At 36.7% G+C, this 26028-nt stretch overlaps 1 protein-coding gene across 2 annotated transcripts in view; it reads right to left on the reverse strand.

Moving 5' to 3' along the window:
• Nucleotides 1–1698: 1698 nt before the first annotated feature.
• The window catches only part of Pabir3 (PABIR family member 3), a 50186-nt gene continuing 25856 nt past the window's right edge, over nucleotides 1699–26028 (reverse strand). The window contains exons 5-10 of one of the 2 annotated variants that reach the window (XR_013431665.1): nucleotides 21735–21778; nucleotides 21578–21632; nucleotides 19677–19769; nucleotides 17208–17265; nucleotides 12995–13076; nucleotides 1699–2041 (exon numbers count right to left, since the gene is read on the reverse strand). Coding sequence is in view for 1 of the 2 variants with exons in the window: in XM_078034250.1 (XP_077890376.1) it covers nucleotides 13005–13076; nucleotides 19677–19769; nucleotides 21578–21632; nucleotides 21735–21778 (264 nt within the window). In the remaining variant the exon portion in view is untranslated. The remainder of the gene's footprint in view (nucleotides 2042–12994; nucleotides 13077–17207; nucleotides 17266–19676; nucleotides 19770–21577; nucleotides 21633–21734; nucleotides 21779–26028) is intronic. The other variant, XM_078034250.1, reaches the window with a different exon arrangement.

The following is a 26028-nucleotide window of genomic DNA, read 5'->3' on the forward strand; positions in this document are numbered from 1 at the left end:
AAAACTATTTTTTAAACTGTGTGAAAAGTTCTGGGGCTGGGGGTGTAGCTTAGTGGTAGAGCACTTGCCCAGCATGTGCAAAGCCCTAGGTTTGATCCCCAGTACCAGCACAACAACAACAACAGCAACAACAAACCCAAAACAAAAACAAAACAAAGAAAAAACACTGTACCAACCTTATAGGGTTGTTATAAAAATTAAAATAGTTAGGAGCTGGGGATATGGCTCAAGTGGTAGTAAGCTCCCCTGGCATGCATGCGGCATTGGGTTCAATCCTCAGCACCACTTACAAATAAAGATGTTGTGTCCGCCGAAAACTAAAAAATAAATATCAAAAAATTCTCATTCTCTCTCTCTCTCTCTCTCTCTCTCTCTCTCTCTCTCTCTCTCTTTTTAAAAAAAATAAAATAGTTGGCCAAGTGCAGTGGCACACACCTGTGATTCCAGGAACTCGGGAAGGTGAGACAGGAGGATTGTAAATTCAAGGCCAGCCCCATAGCAAGCCCCTCAGCAACTTAGTGAGACCCTATCTCAAAATTAAAAATAAAAAGGACTATAGATGTAGCTCAGTGGTAAACCATGCCTGGGTTCAATCAACAGTACCCAAAAAAGTAAGATGAAAAATAAAAATGCCAGACACGTGGCACATACTATGATTCTAGCTGGGGAGGCTGAGGCAGGAAGATCACAAGTTGGAGCCAGCCTCAGCAATAAAGCAAGACACTGTCTTAAAATAAAAAAGACTGGGGATGTAGCTTAGTGGTAGGGCACCGCTGGGTTCAATCCCCAGTATAAATAAACAATTTTTAAAAACTGTATAAAAGAAAAAACTCTTCCAAAGTTGAAACTCTAATTTATTTCTGCTCAGCAAGTATCAAGTATCCTGTATACCTAGATGTAGCACTTAGAATTAAGAAACTACCTAGATGTAGCACTAGAATTAAGAAACTACCCTTTTGAGAAAGCTAAGTGTATAGTGGAACACATGCATAGTGGAACTCATTAAGCTCTGTACTATTTGAGCTGGTACATATAGTTTTATCAGGCTCTTTTAAAAAGTTCCCACTGTGTAGGAAAATAGCAACAGGTATGAACAAGCAAAGTTTTCATTAGGCTGCAAAGGATACCAGTGTGAATATTGGGTTAGGCAGGAATACTGGGAGCAGGTCAAGGACAAGAAATGATATTCTATATGAACTCTGGCCTACTGCTGTTGTTTTCTGGAGGGCATTTCAGTTGAGAGGCCAACCAATCTACATGCAGCTAACTCAGATCTAATGGTGATCAAAAGTCAGAAAAACTGGTGCCAATGATGAGGACAGAGTAGAAAATGTTATAAGCCAGGCATGGTGGTGCACGCCTGTAATCCCAGTGGCTTGGGAGGCACTGAGGCAAGAGGATTGTGAGTTCAAAGCCAGCCTCAGCAATAGTGAGGCACTAAGCAACTCAGTGAGACCCTGTTTCTAAATGAAATACAAAATAGGGCTGGGGATGTGGCTCAGTGGTCGAGTGCCCCTGGGTTCAATCCCTGGTACCCCCACCAAAAAAAAAAAAAAGATTGCAAAGGGAATAGACAACTGAGTGTCTCCTATAATCTTAAAAAATGACTCAGAATACAGCTACCATAAGCCAGGAAGTATTCAGAAATTATTTTAATCAAAAAACTTTAATAATAACACAATTTTATAGGAACTAATAATGATATGTGAAAAAAAATTATTAAGTGTTATGGTCACTTCTGATTGCCACACTTTAAGGATATTGATAAACTAGAAAATGATCATCCCAAAGAAAAATTACTGTGATAGAAAACCTAGCAGGGATGAGAATAGGAAAGACAGTAGAATGAACTGGATGGAACTTTCCTATGTATATATATGAATACACAACCAGTGAAATGCCACATCATGTACAACCACAAGAATGGGAAGTTCTGGGCTGGGGATGTGGCTCGAGCGGTAGCGCACTCGCCTGGCATGCGTGCAGCCCGGGTTCGATCCTCAGCACCACATACAAACAAAGATGTTGAGTCCGCCGAAAACTAAAAAATAAATAAATAAATATTAAAAAAAAAAAAAAGAATGGGAAGTTCAACTATGAGAATGGGAAGTTATACTCCAGGTATGTATAATATGTCAAAATACATTCTATTGTCATGTGTAACTAAAAAGAACAAATAAAAAATTAGCTGGGTACAGTGGTGCACATCTGTAATCCCAGCATCTTAGGACTGAGGCAGGAGGATCACGAGTTCAAAGCCAGCCCTAGCAACTTAGTAAGGTCCTAAGCAACTCAGTGAGACCCTATCTCTAAATAAATATTTTAAAAAAGGGGCTGGGATGTTGCTCAGTGGATAAGCACCCTGGGTTCAATTCTTAGTACCAAAAACTAAAAAATAAAAACAAACAAACAAAAAACTAGAGAAGAACAGATGTGTGGAAACATGGTAGCTGCTGCCATATATCTGAAAGCTTACATTATGGAAGAAGATATGAATTTTGCTCATTTTGTGGCATTTCCCAACACAAATCAGGATTAAAGGCTAGAAGGTAGAATTTTGTTCAATATTAGGAAGAATTTTTGAAGGAGTAGAACTTGCCAACATTTGAAAAGCTCTTTGCATCTCTTTCAATGAAAGTTCTGATAGAGGTAAGGGAGTCCTGATCCCCTTACCTCCCCACCTCATATAATGAAAACCTGCATGTAAGGGCTGGGGATGTGGCGCAGTGGTAGAGCAGTTGCCTAGAACACGGGCCCCAGGGCTCAATTCCCAGCACCATGAAAACAAAACGAACAACCCAGCATATGAATTTCTAAAATGCATTTATTTTAACTTCTTATTATTTCCTAATTACACAATTAACAGATACTCCATGTGGAAAAATCTGAAAATACAAAGAGAGGAGCAAATAAAATAAAAGCCATCCATCTTCTGCCTCCCTGACACTTACACATTTTTGCAATTTTGCAGACTTTTTAGTTCTATATCTATGTAAAATATGTATGTATGCTTTTTAAAAACAAAAATGAGATTCCATTAATCACACTGCTCTTTAACTTTGCAATATACTGTAAACCTCTTTCCATGTCAAGTGATATAAGACCATATCATTATTCTTAGAGGGTGGGGAGATTTTCATGGAGTGAATATACTGTAATTTGTTTTACCCAGTGGTTCCCAAAGGATATTCTATAGAACATCAATCCCACAAGATGTCCCTCAAAAACAACAACATGGGTTAGGCTAAATAGTTTGAAAATACTTCATACCATGTCCCCTTTTCTAGGACTTTCACAGTATTAAAGAAGGAAATTTAAACCCCAGCATGGTGGAACACACCTGTAATTCCAGGTTGAGGCAAGAGGATCACAAATTTGAGGCCAGCCTTAATAATTTAACAAGGACCTAAGCAAGTGAGACCCTGTCTCAAAATAAAAAATAAAAAGGGCTGAAAATGTGGCTCAGTGGTTAAGTAACACTGTGTTCAATCCCCAGTACCAAAAAAAAGTAGATTTAACTCAATTTACCAAGCTTACCTGAACATGGATTCTTCCCGACTCCTTCTTCTTTAATTCACTTACTTATTCATATTTTTATAACACCCTGAGAAATGCTGGCTTAATTGTTCCCTAGTGTTTGACATTAGGCTTGTAATTCTCCTGCCTCAACCTCCTGAATTGCTGGGATTACAGGAAATACCACTGTCTGGCCTTTTCTATTTTTTGAGACAATGTCTTGTTAAATTGCTGTGGCTGACTTTCCTCTTCCTTTGCTTCAGTCTCCTAAATCACTGTGATTATGAGGCATGTACCTCCATGCCTGGCAAGATTGTTTTGCACAATTAATTTTCTCATATTTACAAATAACATTATAATAAACATTCTTTTTAACCTGTCCCATATTCTCCCTAAATAAAATTCCTAGAATTTCTGTATCAGGGGCTGTGGGTGTAGCTCAGTAGTAGAGCACTTGCCTAGAATGTTATGAGATTGTGGGTTCAATCCCCAGCACTGTCAAAAAAAATCAGTCAGGCTTAGAACACACATGTAATCCAGCAATTTAGGAGGCTGAGGCAGAAGGATCACAAAGTTCAAAGCCAGCCTGAGCAACTTAATGAGTCCTTAAGCAACTTAATGAAACCCTGTTTCAAAATAAAACATAAAAAGGACTGGGATGTGGCTCAGTGGTTAAGTGCCTCTGGTTCAATCTCCAGTACCAGAAAAAAAAATCAAATTCCTATATCAAAAAAATGTACATCTTTTGAAGGCTTTTGATATACATTGCAAAACTTTCTCCAGAGAAGACATTATCTATCTTCAACAGTGAATTCAAATAGTACTTTCCCCATATTTTCAACAGCCTTGTAGTCTAAACAGTTTTAAAACACCTCTGCTTATTAACATGGCATAGGAATGTATTCTAAATCAAGTTGAAGGGAGTTTTAGCTGAACTCCTCTGACTGCCCTGACATGCTGGCCTCAATACGCTCCTTTCCAAAGATCCCTATCTGATGTAAACTCCCGTAGAGTTTAACATACGTCTAGTTAAGGAAGCAAACTAAACCCTTCCTTTCAGAAGAGCCAGACTAGAAATGGAAAGTATAATAGGCTCCTCTGCTGGATAATGACATTTTTAAGTATTTCCTTCTTCAGCACAAAGTCATAAGCCGGCTGCTTGCAAGTTTTAAGCACATCTTCTTTCGTTTGTGTTCAATGGAGAGCTACCAAGCATAAGAGCAGAGCCAGGAAATAAACAGAACTGACGTTACAGGGCTTTTCTTCCAGCCATACAATAATCATTGAGGAAAACGAAAATGCTCTTTTGCTGTTGGTTTGCTTTTTAGTGCTATTTGAACACTTCCAAATGCATACTGGCGCTGTGTTCTCATAGTTGACACAGCTCTTGGCTATGTCTCTCTTGCTTCTCTGAAATGAACACACCAAGCATATCTTTCTTTTGTTTTGGCTTGAGCTGTACTTACAGTACAAAGAAAATTTTCTGGTGAGTGCTTTGTCACTGGGAACTTGTTATTAATATGGAAATTCTGAGAGGATCATTTATTCCCACAAAACAAAACACCAGGAGGAAATTAGCTTCTGCATTTCATCATAAATCATTCATAATTCAGAGGACAGAGGAAACTATTGATGAGGCTGAACAAAATGAGTTTCTTGTTGCCAGAAAGAATAAAAATATTAGGTACGAAGCTGTCTAATTTCCTAAATATTTTCTTTTTTCTTTACTTTTTTTTTTTGGTACGGAGGATTGAATCCAGGGGTGCTTAACCACTGAGCCACATCCCCAGCCACCTTTTTATATTTATGTAGAGACATGGTCTCCCAGAATTGCTTAGGATCTTGCTAAATTGATGAGGCTGGTTTTGAACTTCCGATCCTCCTGCATCAGCTTCCCAAGCCACTGGGATTACAGGGGTGCACCGCCACACTTGCCTAAATATTTTCTTAAAGTGTTCCAAATTCATGCCATCATGACTTTCACTGTCATGCTAGCAAAGATGAAGGCAGATGTTTTCAGAGACTCAATAGAATTTTAAGAGGCAATACGGATTTTATAAATGTCTACATCAACTTTATTTTATAGATCAGCCATCAGAAATTCAGAGAGGTAAAGAGATCTGCCCAAAGTCACACAGAACTAGTGGCAGATCTGGACCTTCAAGTCAGATCTCCTAACTGCTCTGCTCAGAAAGAATACAGTCTGGTCACTCCCCCAAAAGGCTGACATGAGCAATTATGTTACCAATTTCCTTTAATATCATAAAGCCACAGAGAACTCCAATTGCATACAAATGGCAATCAGTCAATTTATTACTAATTTACTTAACAAATGCATCCATTTAACACATTTCTTTCTGAGAGATCATGGTCATTAAGCATCTCACTCTTAGGTGGGTTAAGCTATTTTCTGAGATTCCTATATGATATATAATGTTTTCCATTTATACATTATAGCCTTGTGACAATTAATTGTGTATGTGTGTGTGTGTGTGCGCGCGCGCACATGCCCACATGTTTTAAGACTGCACACAGGGCCTGGTGCATGCTAAGCAAGTGTTGTATCACTGAGCTATGACCCCATTCCCTGTTTATTATTGAGTTAAGAACCACATTGTAAAAATTCTGTGACACATCACTGCATTTCAGGGAAACAAAGCTAACTCTTTCCTGGCTTCCTGGCCTTTTCTAAATTCTATAAATTTCAACTTTCTGACAGTGACGTCTACCTATATGATAGATTATTCAAGCTCAACTTTTAAGATACTAAAATATTTAAAAATACTTCAGGCAAATTGAAAATTAGATATTCTCATAGATACCTAAAGTACCATAGATGCATTTTCATCATGGATATTTATACAGTTGCTTCTAGGTGAATTTAAAAAATTCATTTAGAAGATGAAATTAAATATATTCTGTAGTGGGAGTACTAATAATCAAGGAGCAGATTTATGCAGAATTAGAATCATAACTCATGTGCTTTTTTAAAAAAAATTATTTTCCTTTTTTTTAGTTGTTGATGGACTTTTATTTTTTATTTCTATGTGGTGCTGAGAATCAAACCCAGTGCCTCACATATGCTAGGTAAGTGTGCTACTGCTGAGCTATAGCCCCTGCCACTCGTGTGCTTTCAATAGCTCACTTGATTTGCCTCAATTCTAAAGAGTCAATAAAAAAGCCCACCTACATACAAACTTTCAACCCATCCCCCTTTTTAATGTAGGAGATTTCTAACTGTGAGAGTTGTCCAACAATAGAATGAATGTTTGTGAGGGTGTTAGTTCATTACTATAAGATTTCAAATTAAAAGATCATCTATCTGGAATTCTTTATAGGATTCCTCCATTCAGAGATACATTAAAAGACTTCTAAAATCCTTTAATTCTAAGATTCTGTGATTCCAATATTATCTTTATATTCTACTTTTACAGCACAGGGGTCCTTTCATATATGTATCTACAGTTGTTATAATAGATTGCCTCATATTGATATTTTTGTACTTTTTTTTTTTTTGATACTGAGGATTGAACCCAGGAGCATTTAACCTCCAAGCCACAGCCCCAGTCCTTCTTTTTTAAAACATTTTTTAGTTGTAGATGGACACAATATCTTTATTTTATTTTTATGTGGTGCTGAGGATTGAACCCAGTGCTTCACACATGCCAGGCGAGCACTCTACCACTGTAATCCCAAACCACTGGGATTACAGGTATGCGCCACCACACTTGACTTGAAGGACCAGCTCTGTCTCCCCAGTCCTTTTTATATTTTATTTAGAGACAGGTCTTGCTGAGTTGCTTAAGGTCTCGATAAATTGCTGAGGGTGGCTTTGAACTTGAGATACACATGCCTCAGCCTCCGGAGCCACTGGGATTACAGGCATGTGCCACCACATCTGGATCAATATTTTTGTACATCCCTTTAAGATAGGGATGGTATCACACTCATCCTTGTTCATAGTGTAATTTTTAGTACTTATCCTGTACACAGAATATGCTATACATTGAATATACTTGAAATTAGCAGTTTGATTGGTTGATTTGGCTTTCATAAACTTTTTATATACATTTATTTTATTTTATTTTTATGTGGTGCTGGGGACTGAACCTAGTGCCTTACACATGCTAGGCAAGGGCTTTACCCCTGAGCCACAATCCTGGCCCCCTGGCTTTCATAAATTTTAAGAATCATATTTTTTTTCTTGAGCTCAGAATCCAACTCATTACTATGGTGAGTTTTCTTATTGAATCTGTGTGAATCTTTAAGGTAAATTTGAATTTGCTCTTTTATGAGTAAAATAGGAATACTTAATTAAACACATTTAAAGCTTAAAAATGGTTCTTTAAAAATATTTGAAGGACTTAAAAACAGCACACTACAGGGACACAGCCACACCAATGTTTATAGCAGCTCAATTCACAACAGCTAAACTGTGGAACCAACCTAGATGCCCTTCAGTGGATGAATGGATTAAAAAAAATGTGGTATATATACAAAATGGAAATTTACTCAGCATTAAAAGAGAATAAAATCATGGCATTTGCAGGTAAATGGATGGAGTTAGAGAAGACAATGAATGCTAAGTGAAGTTAGCCAATCCCAAAAAAACAAAAGCCAAATGTTTTCTCTGATATAAGGTGACTGACTCATAGTGGGGTAGGGAGGGGAAGCATGGGAGGAATAGATGAACTCTAGATAGGGCAGAGAGGTGGGGGGGAAGGAAGGGGGCAGGGGATTTGCAAGGATAGTGGAATGTGATGGACATCATTATCCAAAGTACATGTATGAAGACACGAACAGGTGTCAACATACTTTATATACAACCAGAGATGAAAAATTGTTCTGTATACATGTAATAAGAATGGTTATGCATTCCACTGTCATATATAAATTTAAAAAATAATTTTAAAAATGAATAAAAATATTTGAAAAACATATTTTCTCTTTCATTTATCCTTTTACTGACAATGAAAATTAGCATCAGAAGACATGCCAACAGTATATACAATATAGTGATCTTTTATTCTTACACCTTAAAGATGAGTTAATGGACAGACAATTATTAAAATAACTTAAGAAAAATGAAATGGGCAAAATCAAAATTGCAAAATTATACTTCTGTGGGTTGAACTGTATCCCTAAAGAGATATGTTGAAGTCCTAATACTCAATACCTGTGAATTTGACCTTATCTGGAAATAGGGACTTTATAGATGTAATTAAATTAAGAGGAAGTCATACTGGATTAGAGCAGCTCTAAATCTAGTGACTGTTGTCTTTATAAGAAGGCCATGTGAAGACACAGGGACACAGATAGAACCATACACGTTGACAATGGCAGACATTGGATATCTGTCTGCAAATCAAGGTTTGCTAGCAAGCACCAGAAAATTCGTACAGGGGCATGGAACAGATTCTTCCTTAGAGCTTCCAGAAGAAACCAACCCTGCCAATACTTTATATTGGATTTCTAGCCTCCAGAATTATAGGACAATAAATTTTCATTGTTTTAAACCACCTAATTGTGGTTTAAAACATGTTTAAAAGTTATCATAGTTTTGGTCTGAAAATCAATAAATGGAAAATCATTTAAGAAATAAATCTTCCCAAATGGGCATGGTGGCACATGCCTATAATCCTAGCAACTCGGGAGGCTGAGGCAGGAGAATTGCAAGTTTGAGGCCAGCCTCAGCAACTTAGAGAGACCCTGTCTCAAAATAGAAATTTTAAAAAGGGCTAGGATGTAGCTAATTGGTAAAGTATCCCTGGGTTCACTCCCCAGTATCCACTCCCCCAAAAAAGAAATGAATCCTCCCAACATACAAAGTCAAAGTCAACAGAATGGAGCACCAACTACAAAATCTTTGGATTTGAGTATGTTATAGAAAGAGATGTGATTTCCTGATAAACAATTAAAATAATACTAATTGAACAAAGTAAGAAATTGTCTAAGTTGAACAAAGTGTATTGAGATAGTCAAGAGTACCAAGAGTTAGGCTGGGGGTGTGGCTCAGTTGTAGAGTGCTTGCCTAGTATGTGTGAGGCACTGGGTTCAATTCTTAGCATCACATAAAAATAAATAAATTAAATACAGGTGCAGTATCCATCGACAACTAAAAAAATATTTTTAAAAAGGACCAAGATTTACTGATGAAAGTTCCTTACACAACTGAGTAGTAGTCTCACTCCCATTGTTTACTTTCCCCATCCTTAGTCTTTGTTCTCAAACTCTGCAATCTTAATACTGCAAAACTCTTTTTGGTTCAAATGTCAATAATGTGTGTGTACCTTCCTGGATGTCAGTCATCTACAATTTCAGCAATAAATATCATTGCAATTACACCTCATTCCATGAGGGGGCCCTCATGTGTTTACTTGCCAGACCTTTAGTGCACCAAAAAATGGAGCACTAAAGGTCTGGCAAGTAAAGAAGCCAAGTAACAATGACAATATTTATAGGCTTGTCATTAGTCAATTCATAGAATCCTATCTCAGTTTCAGGAGACCATCATGATCCCCCACATCTTTAAATATTTGATTGCTTCTACTCTGAATGATTCCTGTGGGGCAACTGCCCAAAACTTCTTAGTGCTCCAACCATTTTTTTTTTTTTATGTTTGGGCATAACTGCATCAGAATTGAACATTGTGATTATTTCCAAAGATGAGGAAAAGACTTCTGCTAATATTTTAGATAACTGCCCTTGTTTTGTTAGCTGAAGTAATTTAAACCAATTCTCAACTTCATTACTTCATGATAGGATACGTTGGGTTTTTCTTTTTTTTCCTTTTTTTTGGGGGGGGGGAATTACTGAACCCAGAGGCACTTAGCCACTGAGCCACATCCCCAGCCCTATTTTGTATTTTATTTAGAGACAGGTTCTCACTGAGTTGCTTAGCACCTTGCTTTTGCTGAGGCTGCCCCAGCCTCCTGAACCACTGGGACTATAGGCATGAGCCACTGCACCTGACACATTTCTATTTCTTAAAATGCACAATTACTTAAAGTGCTTACTTTAGATTTAATTTTTTTTTTGTGTGTGTGTGTGTGTGTGTGTGAGAGAGAGAGAGAGAGAGAGAGAGAGAGAGAGAGAGAGATAGATAGATACGGGGATTTAACTCAGGGATGCTCTACCACTGACCTTCAGCCCAGTCTCCTTTTTTAAAATTTTGAGACAGGGTCTTGCTAAGTTGTTGAGGCTGGTCTATATCCTGCAATCCTCCTGCCTCAGTCTCTCAAGTTGTTGGGATTACAGGCAGCTACAGGCACTACTGTGCTTGGCATAGATTTAAATTTTTAACAAATGATTTTTTTCCTACTTAAAAAACTTATAAGGCTTCCAACTAGAAAATTGAGGCTTAAACAGATATTTATAGCCTGTAGGGAACAACTGGAAGCACATGATTCTTTCAGAAAAGCCCTAATATATTAAGCTTGTATTTAATCAAATCAGTAATCATGCTGATGAATGAAAGGTAATTCATAAAAATGTAAAAGACTACAATTTATCAACATTGTCTTTTTTCTGGATTTAATTAGAATGCAAAATTGATCAAGGCTAATCAGGTTGAGTACAAATTGAGTGAAGCCCCAATTATATATTATTTTCTTTCCATTCAATTAGCTTTTATTCATCTTGTTCTTCCCTACTAATTCCAACAAATTAAACACCCAAGGATTCATGTGCAAAATAGTCAATCCTTACATCAGTATGGTACAACTGGCTTAGTTTCAAAAATTGCTTGTGATAGGTAACTTTTCCTTAGTAGATGGAAACTAACAAGTACTGAAAATATTTTAAAAACTAGTAATTTTTAAAGATAATTTTATCTTGTTGGTTAACTGAACAATTACATTTCATTAGACCTTATAGTTTTAGATGTTTATGTCATTTCCTTTTTAATTCCTAAAAATAAACAGAGCTCTCAATTTTTTTTTTCTTTTTTGCATTCCAGGGATTGAACTCGGGCACTCCACCACTGAGCCATGTCCCCAGCCCAATTTTGTATTTTATTAGATACAGGGTCTCAGTGAGTTGCTTAGCACCCCACTTTTGCTGAGGCTGGCTTTGAACTCACAATCCTGCTGCCTCAGCTTCCCAAGCTGCTGGGATTACAGGTGTGTGCCATTGCACACAGCAGAGCTCTCAATTTTTAACAAAAGTCATGATACAGCATTTTCTAGATATTGCAGCTTATAGATGTATGACTGTATCTTCAACATAGTTTTAGTTGGAAAATATCTTTGAAAATATCACTACATTGAACTGTAAAGGCCATGGACAGAATTATATATACAAATTCTATAGATACACAGAATTTTAGGATTTTATTTTAGGGAAAAAAGATAAATAGGACATAGTCTAAATTATACCATCCTGTTATTGCTCTGACTTAGTTTGGTGCATGCGTGCATGCGTGTGTGTGTGTGTGTGTGTGTGTGTGTGTGTGTGTGTGTGTGTGTGATGATAAGAAGGTCTTGGTTCTTAGTTGAAATCTACATGAATAAAAGGAAAACCAGGGCTGGGTTTGTGGCTCAGTGGTAGAGCACTTGCCTAGTCCATGTGAGGCACTGGGTTTGATCCTCAGTACCACATAAAATAAAATAAAGGTGTTGTGTTCACCTATAACTAAAAAATAAATATTTTTTTTAAAAAGGAGAACCACTATCAGAAGGTGACAGAGGGGAGTTTATGCTGATTTTAGCTGATTAATTACAGGAAGAATATCCAGCACTGCTGTTGCTTTCATCAGGAATATCCAGAGACAGACCAAGAGAAGAAAATGCCACTCATTCATAACCAAATTCAAGATGTCACTCTGTGCACTCTGCTTTCTCTACACAGGAATGTCAAATATGTGACATAAACAACTGGGACTAGACCAAGGGCTGTTTCACAAGAATAGTATCACAAAACCAACAGTATCTGCCCCCCCCCAAAAAACCCTCCTACATCAATAGTTCCAATAAATAAAAATTCATTCCTTTATTTCCCATTGTAATTATTAAAACATGCTTTCTTAAGCATACTTTTCAAAAATACTTTCAATCAACAAAAGCAGACAAAAATCCAAGGTTGACAAGATAGACAGAAAATGACTTTTTTCTAAGCATACTTTATTTAAAAATAATTATTATTGCTGTTTCAGTGCTGGGAATTGAACCCAGGACCTCAGGCATGCTAAGCATAAGCCATGCAACTGAAATATACTGCCAGCTCTAAGCATGCATTTTTATGTATTTCTCTAATACCTTATCATCTAATGCTAAAACCTCCATTCTAAAAATGAATCCACTACATATGAATATCACACATGTTAGAAAAAAGAACTGAGGTTGATAGCATACATTTGGGATACTAGTTTTATAATTTCTAGAATGAGCCATACTTCTAAGTATACCTAATAGCCAAAGTAGACTTAAAAGCTAAGTGAAAAATGACCAGTGAATGTTAAAAAACCCATGTTGATACTCACCACACAGTCTTTACTGAAAGCTGGGAAGTATCACAGGATATATGTTGGCAGTGTCTTGGCTATTCATCAAGTGGTATTTTACCTAAGACAAAATGGCATATCAAGATAAATATTTCTTATTTAACTGGCTTATTGTGCTTTTAATTGCAAAGGTAATACTTGTTTATTGCAACAAATTTTTAAAAAATATATAATTGGTAAAAAATATATAATTTATATAAAAATATAAAGAAAAAAATTCTTAAGTCATTCTTATCCAGAGATAATCAATCTTCAACAAACCCTGAATATGTGTGTGTACACGACTTTTTTTTTTTTGAGAGAGAGAAAGAAAGAATTTTAATATTTATTTTTTAGTTTTCAGCAGACACAACATCTTTGTTTGTATGTGGTGCTGAGGATCAAACCCGGGCTGCAAGCATGCCAGGCAAGTGCGCTACTGCTTGAGCAACATCCCCAGCCCCCATGACTGTTTTTTTTTTAAACAAACTTGGATTTGTACTATATATAATGGTTTTTACTCTACTTTTTTTTTGTTTCCCCAGTACTGAAATCATCATCATTATCATCATCATCATCCTAGAGATAGAGATCCCATAGAAGTTCCTTGCGAGTATAATAATGGTTCATAAAGCTCAGAAGAAGTCTGGCATCCTATCCTATGGCCAGATTACACTTACAAGGGAATTAAAAAAAAAAAAAACTAACAACAGAAAAACTCATTTGTCTTTTTTTTTAAATTAAAAACATGACAAAAAATTCCTCATAAAAGAAAATTAAGCAGGGCACAGTGGCACAAGCCTGTAATCACAGTAGCTAGGGAGGCTGAGGCAGGAGGATCCCAAGTTCAAAGTCAGCCTTAGCAATTTAGTGACGCCCTGTCTCAAAATTTTAAAAAAGGTCAGGGGATGTGGCTTAGTGATTAAGTGCCCCTGGGTTCAATACCTGGAAAGAAAGAAAAGAAAGAAGAAAAACTCTTTGCTAAAACCATCATTACTTAAAAAAATTATTTACTCTGCATAATTTTTACAAAGTTCTTACACTTCCCACTTGAACACTTATTTGTTCTTGCTTACTCCTAGTGGAAATAACTGTTACTTATCACATACAATATGCCTTCATTTGCTTAGAGGCTCTGATCTTTATTTCACATTCCTTCACTTTATAGAGTCCTCATTCTTTTGAGGGAGGGTACTGAGGAACTGAGGATTGAACCCAGAAGTGCTTTACCACTGAGCCACTTCCCTGTCCTTTTTGTTTTTTGAGACAAGGTCTCTCTAAGTTGCTTGAGGATCTTACTAAATTGTTAGGCTTGCCTTGAACTTAAGTTGTTAGGGGGCCTGCCTCAGCCTCCTAAATTGCTGGGATTATAATAGGCCTGTGCCACCATGCCCGCCTGGCAGAGTCCTCATTCTTTTTAGCATCACCACACACACATCCCTACTTGACCCCCACGCCTGCCACCAGGACCTCATTTCTATTTTTATATCATCTTTCCCCCTGTTTCATTTGGGCTAATGGACTCTAAATAGGACATAGGTCATTGTTTCCTAGTGAATATTCATATTTCAAAATATACAAATAAGATTAGATTTATCTGTTATTGTATTTGGCCAAGAAGGTCCAGATGAATTTTTACTAGAGCTGTGTAGGGTATGCTTGGGAGGGTTTGACATAAAATATAGACTAGGTGGTATACACAGAATTTGTTTTGGAGTTCCCTTAGGTACACCTAAAAGAAAAAAGCAGATGTCCCCCAGAGCAACCGATGTCACAGTAGATAGTAGATGTTACATATCTACTAAGATACTGCGTAGAGACCAAATCCATTATGTTAAATTGAACAATAAAAACAACTTTTTTGGGTGGTGCTAGGGATCAAACCCAGGGCCTTGCACATGCTAGGCAAGAACTCTACTACTGTGCTATACTGCCTTCCCCAAACCATATTTTTTTTGCAGTACTGGGTGTAGAACCCAGGGCCTCATGCATGCTAGGCATGGGGTGTACCACTGAGCCACATCCTCACATTTCCCAAAACAATTTTTAAATGATAAATTCTAAGAAAACTCCAAGCACTTTCATGTGATAAAAATGTTTTACATATAAATATCTTATAAAAGGAAAACCGGTTTTAAGTTGATAAAGCACTATTTTCTTTTTTTAAATATTTTTTTAGTTGTAAATGGACATAATATCTTTATTTATTTATTTATTTAGCTGTGAATCGAACCCAGTGCCTCACACATGCTAGGCAAATGCTCTGCCACTGAGCTATATAGCCCCAGCCCAAGCACTATTTTCAATTTAAGCATACTTAATTTTTCTGCAATGCTAGGGATGGAATCAAGGGCCTCACTCATGGTAGGCAAGTGCCCTATCACCGAGCCATATCCCCATCCCTAAGCACACTTTATTTTAAATATTCAAAGAAGCCAACTTCCTATCAGGTCTTAACTGCTGATATATTTGAATGATTTTCAACACCAGCCCAAGCTTCACAGCACAAGCAAATGATCCCTTAGTTATTGATGCATCTTCACAAAACAATGTACTTAGTTTGGAAATGAGAATTTTCCAGAATTAATCTAGTCTTAGTCTTAAAATATAAAAAGTACATTCTGAGTTAAGTTCATTGTTAGTGATATTTCCATTAATTAATCCTAAATATACAAATCATATATTTTGCTGGGCATAGTGGCACATGCCTATTATCCCAGTGGCTCAGGAGGCTGAAGCAGGAGGATTGTGAGTTCAAAGCCAGCCTCAGCAACTTAGAGAGACCCTAAGCAACTTAGTGAGACCCTGTCTCAAACTATAAAAAGGGCTGGGGATGTGACTCAGCGGTTAAGCACCCCTGGGTTCAATCCTTCATAATCCCTCCCTCCAAAAAAGTCACATATATTTCAACTTCTTTCCCTATCATTTCTTCATCCTCTTTCTCATCATGATGGGTTTTTCACAATTACATACTTTTAAGCTTTATCTCCTTTCCATTTACCAATATTCCCCTCCCCACTGTAGTTAGACTTTGTTCCAAATATATAATTCAATAATTTTATTTAGAAAGGAACAAAAGCATAATTTATTGAGGTAGCACCTGGAAGCAGGATCTAGTTGTGTGGAGTTTAAGAAAAGATACTTCTGGGGCTGGGGTTGTAGCTCAGTGGCAGACTGTTTGCCTAGCATATGCGAACCACTGGGTTCGATCCTCAGAACCACATAAAAAATAAAAATAAAAAATAAAGATATTGTGTCCAACTACAACTAAAAACATATTTTACAAAAAAAAAAAAAAGAAAAGATACTTCTGTTCATTCAACTGTTCTTTTACTATTGAGTAGGTAGGTGGCTTTCCATATATTTAGTCAAAAAGAACCTATTCCTTCACATATATTGTTATTGTTTAAGTAGACATAAGTTGTGTTAACTTATTCATATGATATAAAGGTGTATATGTGCAGTAGTGGGACATGAGTTGAGATTCAGAAAAATACTTGATGACTGCCTCACTCTGTTCATTTGTTCATTCATTCATTCTTTCCTTCCTTCCTTCCTTCATTCATTCATTCCCTACCTTATTTTAGAAAATATTTAATTTTTTAAATTAAATATTTATACTTATTTAATGAAAATCTTAACAGCAAGGCCAGATGTGATAGCACATGCCTGTAATCCTAGTGGCTTGGGAGACTATGGCAGGAGTATCACAATCAAAGCAGGCCTCAGCAATTTAGCCAGATTCTAAGTGGGGCTGGGGTTGTGGCCCAGTGGTAAAGTGTTCACCTAGCACATGCAAGTCCCTGGGTTTGATCCTCAGCACCACATAAAAATAAATGAAATAAAGGTATTGTGACAATCTACAACTAAAATATTTTTAAACAAATATTCTAAGCAACTTATCAAGACCCTGTCTCTAAATAAAATATAAAAAGGAGCTAGGGATGTGGCTCAGTGGTTAGGCGCCCCAGGTTCATAAAAAATCATAACAGTCAACTAAACTAGAATTAAATTCCTCAATTCACATTTATATAGTACTTTATAGTTTTCAATGTCTTTATAAGTATTTCCATCTGGGTAAAATAGAAAAGCTATAGTAACTTTTCAAATACATTTTCAATAAATAAATCCTTTAAAAACAATTTTTATTGTTTTAGTTATTTTATAAAAATGAGCAAAAGTTATATTTATTTCTGAGAGAAGATAAAAGTACCTTTTCTTTACCGGGTCCAAGGATAGTTATTTTAACAGTGTTGGTGGGCCTGTGACTTCTAAAATAAAACCATCATGATCATTAGAAAAAAATCTGGAAAATAATCAATTATTACTTCATTATAACAGATCTAAGTATAATACACTAAAAAGAACTCTGAATACTATGTGATAACACATCTTTTTATTGCTTTTCTGTAAATGTGAATAAATCTAGAAACACATCAGAAGCAAATAGTCTTCTAATTCACCAAGATTTAGGATTTTGGAACCTACAGTGTAGAAGAACCTGCAAGTCCAGGTTGTGACATGCCTTGAATCAAGTTGAGAATTGTGGATGAAGAAGTTCTTTAAAGTACTAGAGATAGGGCTGGGCTGTGTAGCTCAGTGGCAGAGTGCATGCCTAGTAAGTGTGAGGCACTGGGTTCAATCCTCAGCACCACTAAAAATAAAAATAAAGATGTTGTGTCCACCGAAAACTAAAAAATAAATATTAAAAAATTCTCTCTCTCTGTCTCTCTCTCTCTCTTTCTTTAAAAAAATAAATAAATAAAATAAAGGTATTGTGTCCATCTACAACAAAAATTTAAAAAATAAATAAAGGTATGCTGTCCATGTACAACTATAAAAAACTTTTTTAAAAGTACTAGAGCTAACCAACACTTATGAACAAGATCCGTCAGAGGAAGATTATGGTCAAATAGGATTAATGAATTGTTGAATATTTTCTTTATTTTCACATGTTCTTTGTCACTTGGGTTTTTTTTTTTCAGTGTATAAATCCAAACAAATGACATTTCCACTTCACTAAAAAGAAACCACTTCTTTGGTTGTCATAGAATCTGGAGCTAAAATTTCTTTTAAGTTTCTAAAATTCTTATTTTATAAGTAATGTAGTTATTTTCAGACAACTAAACTTAACATCAAAACTCATCCTGAGGGACTGGGAATAGGATTTAGAAGCAAACTGGTGTAATTCACACAAGTTTATAATGATGGAGAAAAACACTGCTAAATCCAAATTGGAACAGAGCTTTTAAAACCATCACTTTTGTCAGAAAGGTCAGTGGTTTCCTAGGGCAGGAAGAGTGATGGGGAGGAAGACAGTGCAAAAGATCATGAGGACATTATTTAGAGTGTGGGAACTCTTCTATACATTGATTGTGGTTGTGGTTATGAAGCTATACATAATTATCAAAATTAACCATATACTTAAAAGTTGGTGAATTGTATTGTATATAAATAATATTTTAAGAAATGAAAAAGAGGGTTGGGGTTGTGGCTCAGTGGTAGAGCACTTGTCTAGCATATGTGAGGCATTGGATTCAATCTCAATACCGCATAAAAATAAACAAATAAAGGTCTATTGAAACTAAAAAAAAATATTAAAAAACAAGAAAGAGAAAAGTGTCACTGAGCATCATTTATACCATAGCAAAATATTCTCCCTCAGAGATTTTTTTTTTGTACTAGAGATTAAACCCAGGGGTGCTTAACTACTGAGTCACATCCCTAGCCCTTTTTATTTTTTATTTAGAAACAGGGTCTCCCTAAGTTGCTTAGGCCCTCACTAAATTGCTGAGGCTGGCTTTGAAATTGTAATCCTTCTGCCTCAGCCTCTTGAGTCACTGGTATTATAGGCATGTGCCACAATGCCCAGCCCTCATAGGTTTTTTTTTAATATTTATTTTCTAGTTTTCAGTGGACACAACATCTTTTTTTTTTATTGTTGGTCGTTCAAAACATTACACAGTTCTTAATACATCATATTTCACAGTTTGATTCAAGCGGGTTATGAACTCCCAACTTTACCCCATATACAGATTGCTGTATCACATCAGTTACCCTTCCATTGATTGACACATTGCCTTTCTAGTGTCTGATGTATTCTGCTGTCAGTCCTATTCTCTACTATCCCCCTCCCCTCCCCTCCCCTCCCCTTTTCTCTCTCTACCCCTTCTACTGTAAATCATTTCTTCCATTTGTATTATCTTGTCTTACCCCTCCTTTCCTCTTATATATCATTTTGTATAACCCTGAGGATCGCCTTCCATTTCCATGCGATTTCCCTTCTCACTCCCTTTCCCTCCCACCTCTCATCCCTGTTTAATGTAAATCTTCTTCTCAGGCTCTTCATCCCTACCCTGTCCTTGTTTACTCCCCTTATATCAAAGGGGTCATTTGGTATTTGTTTTTTAACGATTGACTAGCTTCACTTAGCATAATCTGCTCTAATGCCATCCATTTCCCTCCAAATTCTATGATTTTGTCGTTTCTTAATGCAGAGTAATACTCCATTGTGGACACAACATCTTTGTTTGTATGTGGTGCTGAGGATCGAACCCAGGCCGCACGCATGCCAGGCGAGCGTGCTACCACTTGAGCCACATCCCCAGGCCCCTCATAGGTTTTTGATTGGGTAACTACTAGTATTTCAAAGAGCTTAGACTTCAAGGCACTCCTTTCTTACCTTCCCAATCCATTTAGTGAGAGAAGCTGCTTGGGATACTGGGATTAGATCAATGCTCTTTACAGCGGATGGTGTGTCCAGATCATCATCATTCTGTGAAAGCAGAAAGCAGTGGATAATTGTAGCACCAATTACTTACTAATCAAGTACTTCTGGAGATAGCTGTTGCATGGGAAAGAGAACCCTTACTACTGAGCCTGACTTCATGTAGACAGCGCTCATCATGATAAAGCAAGCAGGGAATCTATGGTTTACTTCAATAAGCAAAGCTTCCCTTTGCCTCTTAGAGGAGAGAGCTCTGTAGTGGTTAAGGGGCTTCCTTAGCACCCCAGAAAACTTAGAACATGAGTACTCAATATTAAGAAATACATACTATATACACAAAATCTAAATTCAGCTTTCCTTCTTGGATTTGACCTATCCTTTGCTATCAAAAACTGTAATGCTATGTCCAGAAAAGGACCAAAACAGATTTAGCTAGAACTAAGACATAAATGGGACAGCAGGATCTATTAAAAAAAAGTTTACAAGTTTTATGTGTACAAAATCAGTACTACATAATTGAGGGTTTTAAAATAGGCACTTTTCTAAAACACAATATGAGTTAAACTTATATATTACACATTCCCTTTCTCCTCCTATAATACTTGGAGAATCTCTTATTCACTTACTCATGCCAAAACTTAAAGTAAGTAGAATTTGGCCAGCTAAAGGACTCCAATAACATCTATACATTGTTATTAGAAACAAAATGTGAACAGGGACAAGCCTCCAAAAGGTATCTATCTATTCATTCTTCAGAATCTATTCCAAAATCAGAGTCAGATGCCCATCTAAGGTACTCAGAGCTCAAAGGAAAAGATGTCTTCTGTTGATGATCCATTTCCTGATCTAACAACTCTAAAATCTGGAAATTGGAATTAACCAGAATCTCTCCCGCTCAAATTTCAGTTCAGTTCTTATTATCTCATTATCTGAAATGTCCACATTAAAAAAAACACTAAATATCAACCAACTACCATAACTAAGCAATCATGATGTATAGAGACATTAAAAAATGTGAACAAGGGATATAATTATATCCTGAATATGTTTAAATTAAAGGTTGTATGTTAAAATGTTACCAGAATTATATGTCTGAACAGACATAAAAATGCAATATTTTTTTCATAAATCCATTGCCTATAGCTTAAAACTGACATATAGTTAGTAAATGATGTAGAAGGAAGTAAAAAATCATTTATCGTTTTGTAATCTAAGCATTTTAGTAAAACTGAACTTTTTTTTAAATTGAGGATTGAACTCTCGGGCCCTCAATCACTGAGCCACATTGCCAGCCCTATTTTGTATTTTATTTAGAGACAGGGTCTCACTGAATTGCTTAGTGTCTTGCTTTTTGCTGAGGCTGGCTTTGAACTCACGATCCTCCTGTCTCAGCCTCCTGAGCTGCTGGGATTACAGGCATAACTGAACTTTTTAAAGATTCTCTAGGACAGAGATGAAGCTGGTTTACAACAGCTATGGTTTTATATCAGACAACTATGTACTTTGAACTCCACTTTCAAATAATGATAGTTATTTTTTAAATATTCCTTTTAGGTGTAGATGGACACAATATCTTTATTTATTTATTGTTATGTGGTGCTAAGGATCGAGCCCAGTGCCTCACACATGCAAGGCAAATACTCTACCACTGAGCTCCAGCCCTAATGATAGTTATTTTATGGATAAATCATAAGCTGTTTCTTAAGATAATTCAAGTTATTTATGGAAAAGATACTGCTTAAATATCAAACAAGAGCTGATATTTTCAGAAATTACAGTGAAACTAGATAGTACAACACTACAATAGAGAAAATTTGAAAGTTTGGGCAAAATTAAAGTGTTACTGTAAAACATACCAGTTTCAGATTTTCTTCCCAAGACTGACTTATCTGTATTGCAGTGTGTACCTCCCTACAAAAGAAAAGAAATCAGTACATAGATTGCCTATCTGAAGGAAAAGATATAACTGAATATACAAATTATTAAAGTGGTAATTGAAAGTACAGTACTCACCGTTCATGCATTGCTTCTCTGTTTACTACATCCATGCCTTCTTCCTGGAAGGTGGGAAGATGAGGGTCAAGTGAATGTCTAGTTCCTATGGTTTCAAACAGTTTCATTTGGATTGAAAATTTCAAAATTTCATTTGGATACATCTATATTATTACTCATGGGGCTATAGAAGAGCTACAGTATAAACAAATCTCCATATAAGTAAATTGTTCTGCATTCTTCATTGTTACACAAACTACCACACAAAGATATATTACTTGTGCATTACAGTACATCAGATATGCAGGGAAGGATTAGATGAAAAACTTTCATTCTGTGCTGGGTGCAGTGGCGCATGATTGTAATCCCAGCAGCTCAGGAGGCTGAGGCAGGAGGATCCCAAGTTCAAAGCCAGTCTCAGCTCAGGAGGCTGAGGCAGGGAGATCCCAAGTTCAAAGCCAGTCTCAGCAATTTAGTGAGGCCCTGTCTGAGAGACAGAGAGAGAGAGAAGAAGGAGGAGGAGGAGGAGGAGGAGGAGGAGAAGGAGAAGAAGAAGAAAAGAAGAAGAGAAAGAAAAAACAGAGAGTTTCAAGATTGTTGTTTACCCCAGTACAATGGCTCACACCTGGAATTCCAGCAACTTGGGAAGCTATTGCAAGGTTCAGTCCAGCCTCGGAAGGGCTAGCCTCAGTGAGGCCCTAAGTAACTTAGTGAGACTCTATGTCAAAACAAACAAACAACAACAATGGGAAAAAAAAACAGGCTGGGGATATGGCTCAGTTGTAGACTATCCCTGGGTTAAACCCCAGAGTAAAAAAAAAAAATGTTGTTGTTTACAGTATAAACAATACGTTTTGGGGAGTCCACAATAGAAGAGTGGTAATATGAGTTGTATGAAAAGAACAAAATTTGACCTAGGCCTTTAAAGATGCTCAAATATGGACAAGCAGAGAGTGGAGGGAAGAATATTCCAAACTGAAGGTACCATATGAACAAAAGATTAGAGGAAGAAAAGAATACGGCAATAGTTGACTCTAGCTTGATGAAAGAGTTTGTATGTTAGAATAATGAAAAGATAAAACTGGAGAGGTGGGGCTGGGGATGTGGCTCAAGCAGTAGCGCGCTCGCCTGGCATGCGTGCGGCCCGGGTTCGATCCTCAGCACCACATACCAACAAAGATGTTGTGTCCGCCGAGAACTAAAAAATAAAACATTAAAAATTCTCTCTCTCTCTCTCTCTCTCTCTCTCTCTCTCTCTCTCTCTCTCTCTCTCTCTCTCTCCTCTCTCACTCTCTCTTTAAAAAAAAAACTGGAGAGGTAAGATAGAATCAGATTTATGGGATCTTAAACAACTAAAGAGTTTGAACATAAAAAGAGTTTGGGTAAAAAAGAATAGTTGTTAGGCCCAAAGACTTTGGAGTCAAAAAGAACTGATTAGAACCCCAGATTCCTAGAATCTGTAACTCACTACCTGTGTAACCATAGATATAACCTAAGCCTTGGTTTCTTCATCTATATAAAGATGATAACAATGAGAATACTAATGTTCTTGATAAGTTCTCAACATAGTGCCTATCACGTAGTTAGTACTCAATACAAAATGTTATTCTTAATCTATTTTTTTGTGTGTGTGTGGCGCACGAGGATTGAACCCAGGGCCTTGTGCATGTGAGGCAAGCACTCTACCAACTGAGCTATATCCCCAGCCCTAATTCTATTATTAACAGTTAATGGGAAACCATTGTTACTTTTGTATAGTAGAGAAAATATGTAAAAAATAATGTTTTAGAAAAGTTATCTTGAGGGGCTGAGCTCAGTTAGTAGAGTGCTTGCCTTGCATACACAAGGCCCTGGGTTCAAACCCCAGCACCACAAAAAAAAAAAAAGAAAAGAAAAGTTATCTTGATCCCTGTAATCTTAGCAACTCGGGAGGCTTAGGCAGGAAGACCATGAGTTCAAAGCCAGCCTCAGCAAATTAGAGAGGCCCTAAGCAACTCAGTGAGACACTGTCTCTAATATACAAAAAAGGGCTAGGGATGTGGTTCAGTGGTTAAGCACCCCTGGGTTCAATCCTGGTGTGTGTGTATGTATATATGTGTGTGTGTATGTATATATATGTGTGTGTATGTATATATGTGTGTGTGTATGTATATATGTGTGTGTGTGTGGTGTGTGTGTATATATATATATATGTGTGTGTGTGTGTGTGTGTTGATTGTGGAAGTCAGATAAAACTGGAAGAGATAGGAAATCTGTTAGGATATTACCTTTGTAATTTGGACCCAAGGGACAAAAGAAGGAAGTGGCACTGAAAACAGAGAAGATGTTGTCAAGGAAAAATTAATAGGATTAGAGGTCTAATTGGATGGAAAAATAAGACAAAGTGAAATTAACTCTTAAAACTATTTGATGGTGACTATTTTGATACCATCATGGAAAATGATGGAAATTTGGAAAGCTAGTTTAAGAAGAAAACCAGTATCTTAGAATAATGGAATAATAGTCAATCTTTTAAGCAAAATTGCTAGTATAATTCTTCCATTTAATATTTATGTAGATGTTTTCCTCTAGTGAGAAAAGCTCAAGGTATTTTGTAATTCAATCAATGAACAAGCAAAAAGCAAGTTTTCCTGGAACTGGGACTAAATTTTTTTTTTAAATATTTATTTTTTAGTTCTCGGCGGACACAACATCTTTATTGGTATGTGGTGCTGAGGATCGAACCCGGGCCGCAAGCATGCCAGGCAAGCGCGCTACCGCTTGAGCCACATCCCCAGCCCCCACTGGGACTAAATTTTACTTAACATTCCTCCCATTCAAAATAGGAGCATGAGCTGGGTGGCACACAGCTGTAATCCCAGCGACTCAGAGGTTGAGGCAGGAGGATAGCAAGTTCAAGCCAGCCACAGCAACTTAGCAAGGCACTAAGCAACTCAGTGAGATCCTGATACTAAATAAAAAATAAAACAGGGCTGGGGATGTGGCTCAGTGGTTAAGCGCCCCTGGGTTCAATCCATAGTACAAAAAGAAAAACAAAAAAAGAACCCCACAGGAGCATGAGGTAATATCAGCTATTGAGTATTGTTAGTAAAAGGGAGTTGATGTCTTTACATTTTATGTCTTGTCTTTTTCCAAAATGGATTGGAGAATTTTAGATGACTTTATATTAAGACTATAAAAATAAGATAAAATTCTAGTATACAGTACTCTTTGCCTCTGATGTAACTGTCACACTTGAGAATTTAAGGTTGTTTTCTTTTTCTGGTATGGTACCAGAGATTGAACCCAGGGTGCTTAACCATTAGGCTACATCCCCAGTCCTTTTTTATATTTTATTTTGAGATAGGGTCTGGCTAAGTTGCTGAAGTTGACTTTGAATTTGCCATTCACCTGTCTCAGCCTCTGAGTCACTGGGATTTCAGGTGTGTGCCACTGCACCCCGAAGTGTAGTTTTCAATTTTGTGTGTGTGTTTGCTGGGGATTGAACTCAGGGCCTTGTGCATGTGAGGCAAGCACTCTACCAACTGAGCTAGATCCCCAGCTTATAGTTTTCAATTTTTGAGTACACAAGGTAAAAAAAAGAAAACAATTTTCCTCCCTGAGGGAGACTATGCCTGAAAGATTTAGTTGTCAAATGCCTGCATAGAGTTCAATAAATGCTTGCTGAAACAATTTGTACACAAAGATGAAATTAAATTTCTTTTAAAACAAGTTAGGCTCTTCCCTTAAAGAACTTCTGTTCATGAAAGAGACTAGGCACTTATTAGATTCTAAAAAGAAAAAAGGAAGATAAAAGAAAGTCCTCAAAAACATATCACAGAAATTGAATTTCAATGCTTTATTAGACAAGAAAATACTCACAAAAAGATACTATTTAAACTGTGCCCATCATAATCACAACCAGTTGGCATAATCCATCTTAAGTGGCTTAATCTTTGTTTTTGGGGGTACTGGTGATTGAATTTGGGGCAATCAATCACTGAGCCACATCCTGAGCCCTATTTTGTATTTTATTTAGAGACAGGGCCTCACTGAGTTGCTTAGCGCCATGCTTTTGCTGAGGCTGGCTTTGAACTCGTGATCCTCCTTCCTCAGCCTCCCAAGCCACTGAGATTACAGGCGTGTGCCACCACGTCGGGCTTAAATGGCTTCATTTTATAAAGTTCCCTTATATTTATGTCTAACTTCAATTTAATTAGTAAAATCCGGGTAAGATAAAAAGAAAAATGTAATATGTTATTAAAGTTCAAATTTGTGAATATATAAAAACAAGGATTACTAGAAATTCAAGTTAGAACATTTAAAACAATATTTT

The sequence above is a fragment of the Ictidomys tridecemlineatus genome, chromosome X (genome assembly GCF_052094955.1).
Source record: "Ictidomys tridecemlineatus isolate mIctTri1 chromosome X, mIctTri1.hap1, whole genome shotgun sequence".
Taxonomy (NCBI): domain Eukaryota; kingdom Metazoa; phylum Chordata; class Mammalia; order Rodentia; family Sciuridae; genus Ictidomys; species Ictidomys tridecemlineatus.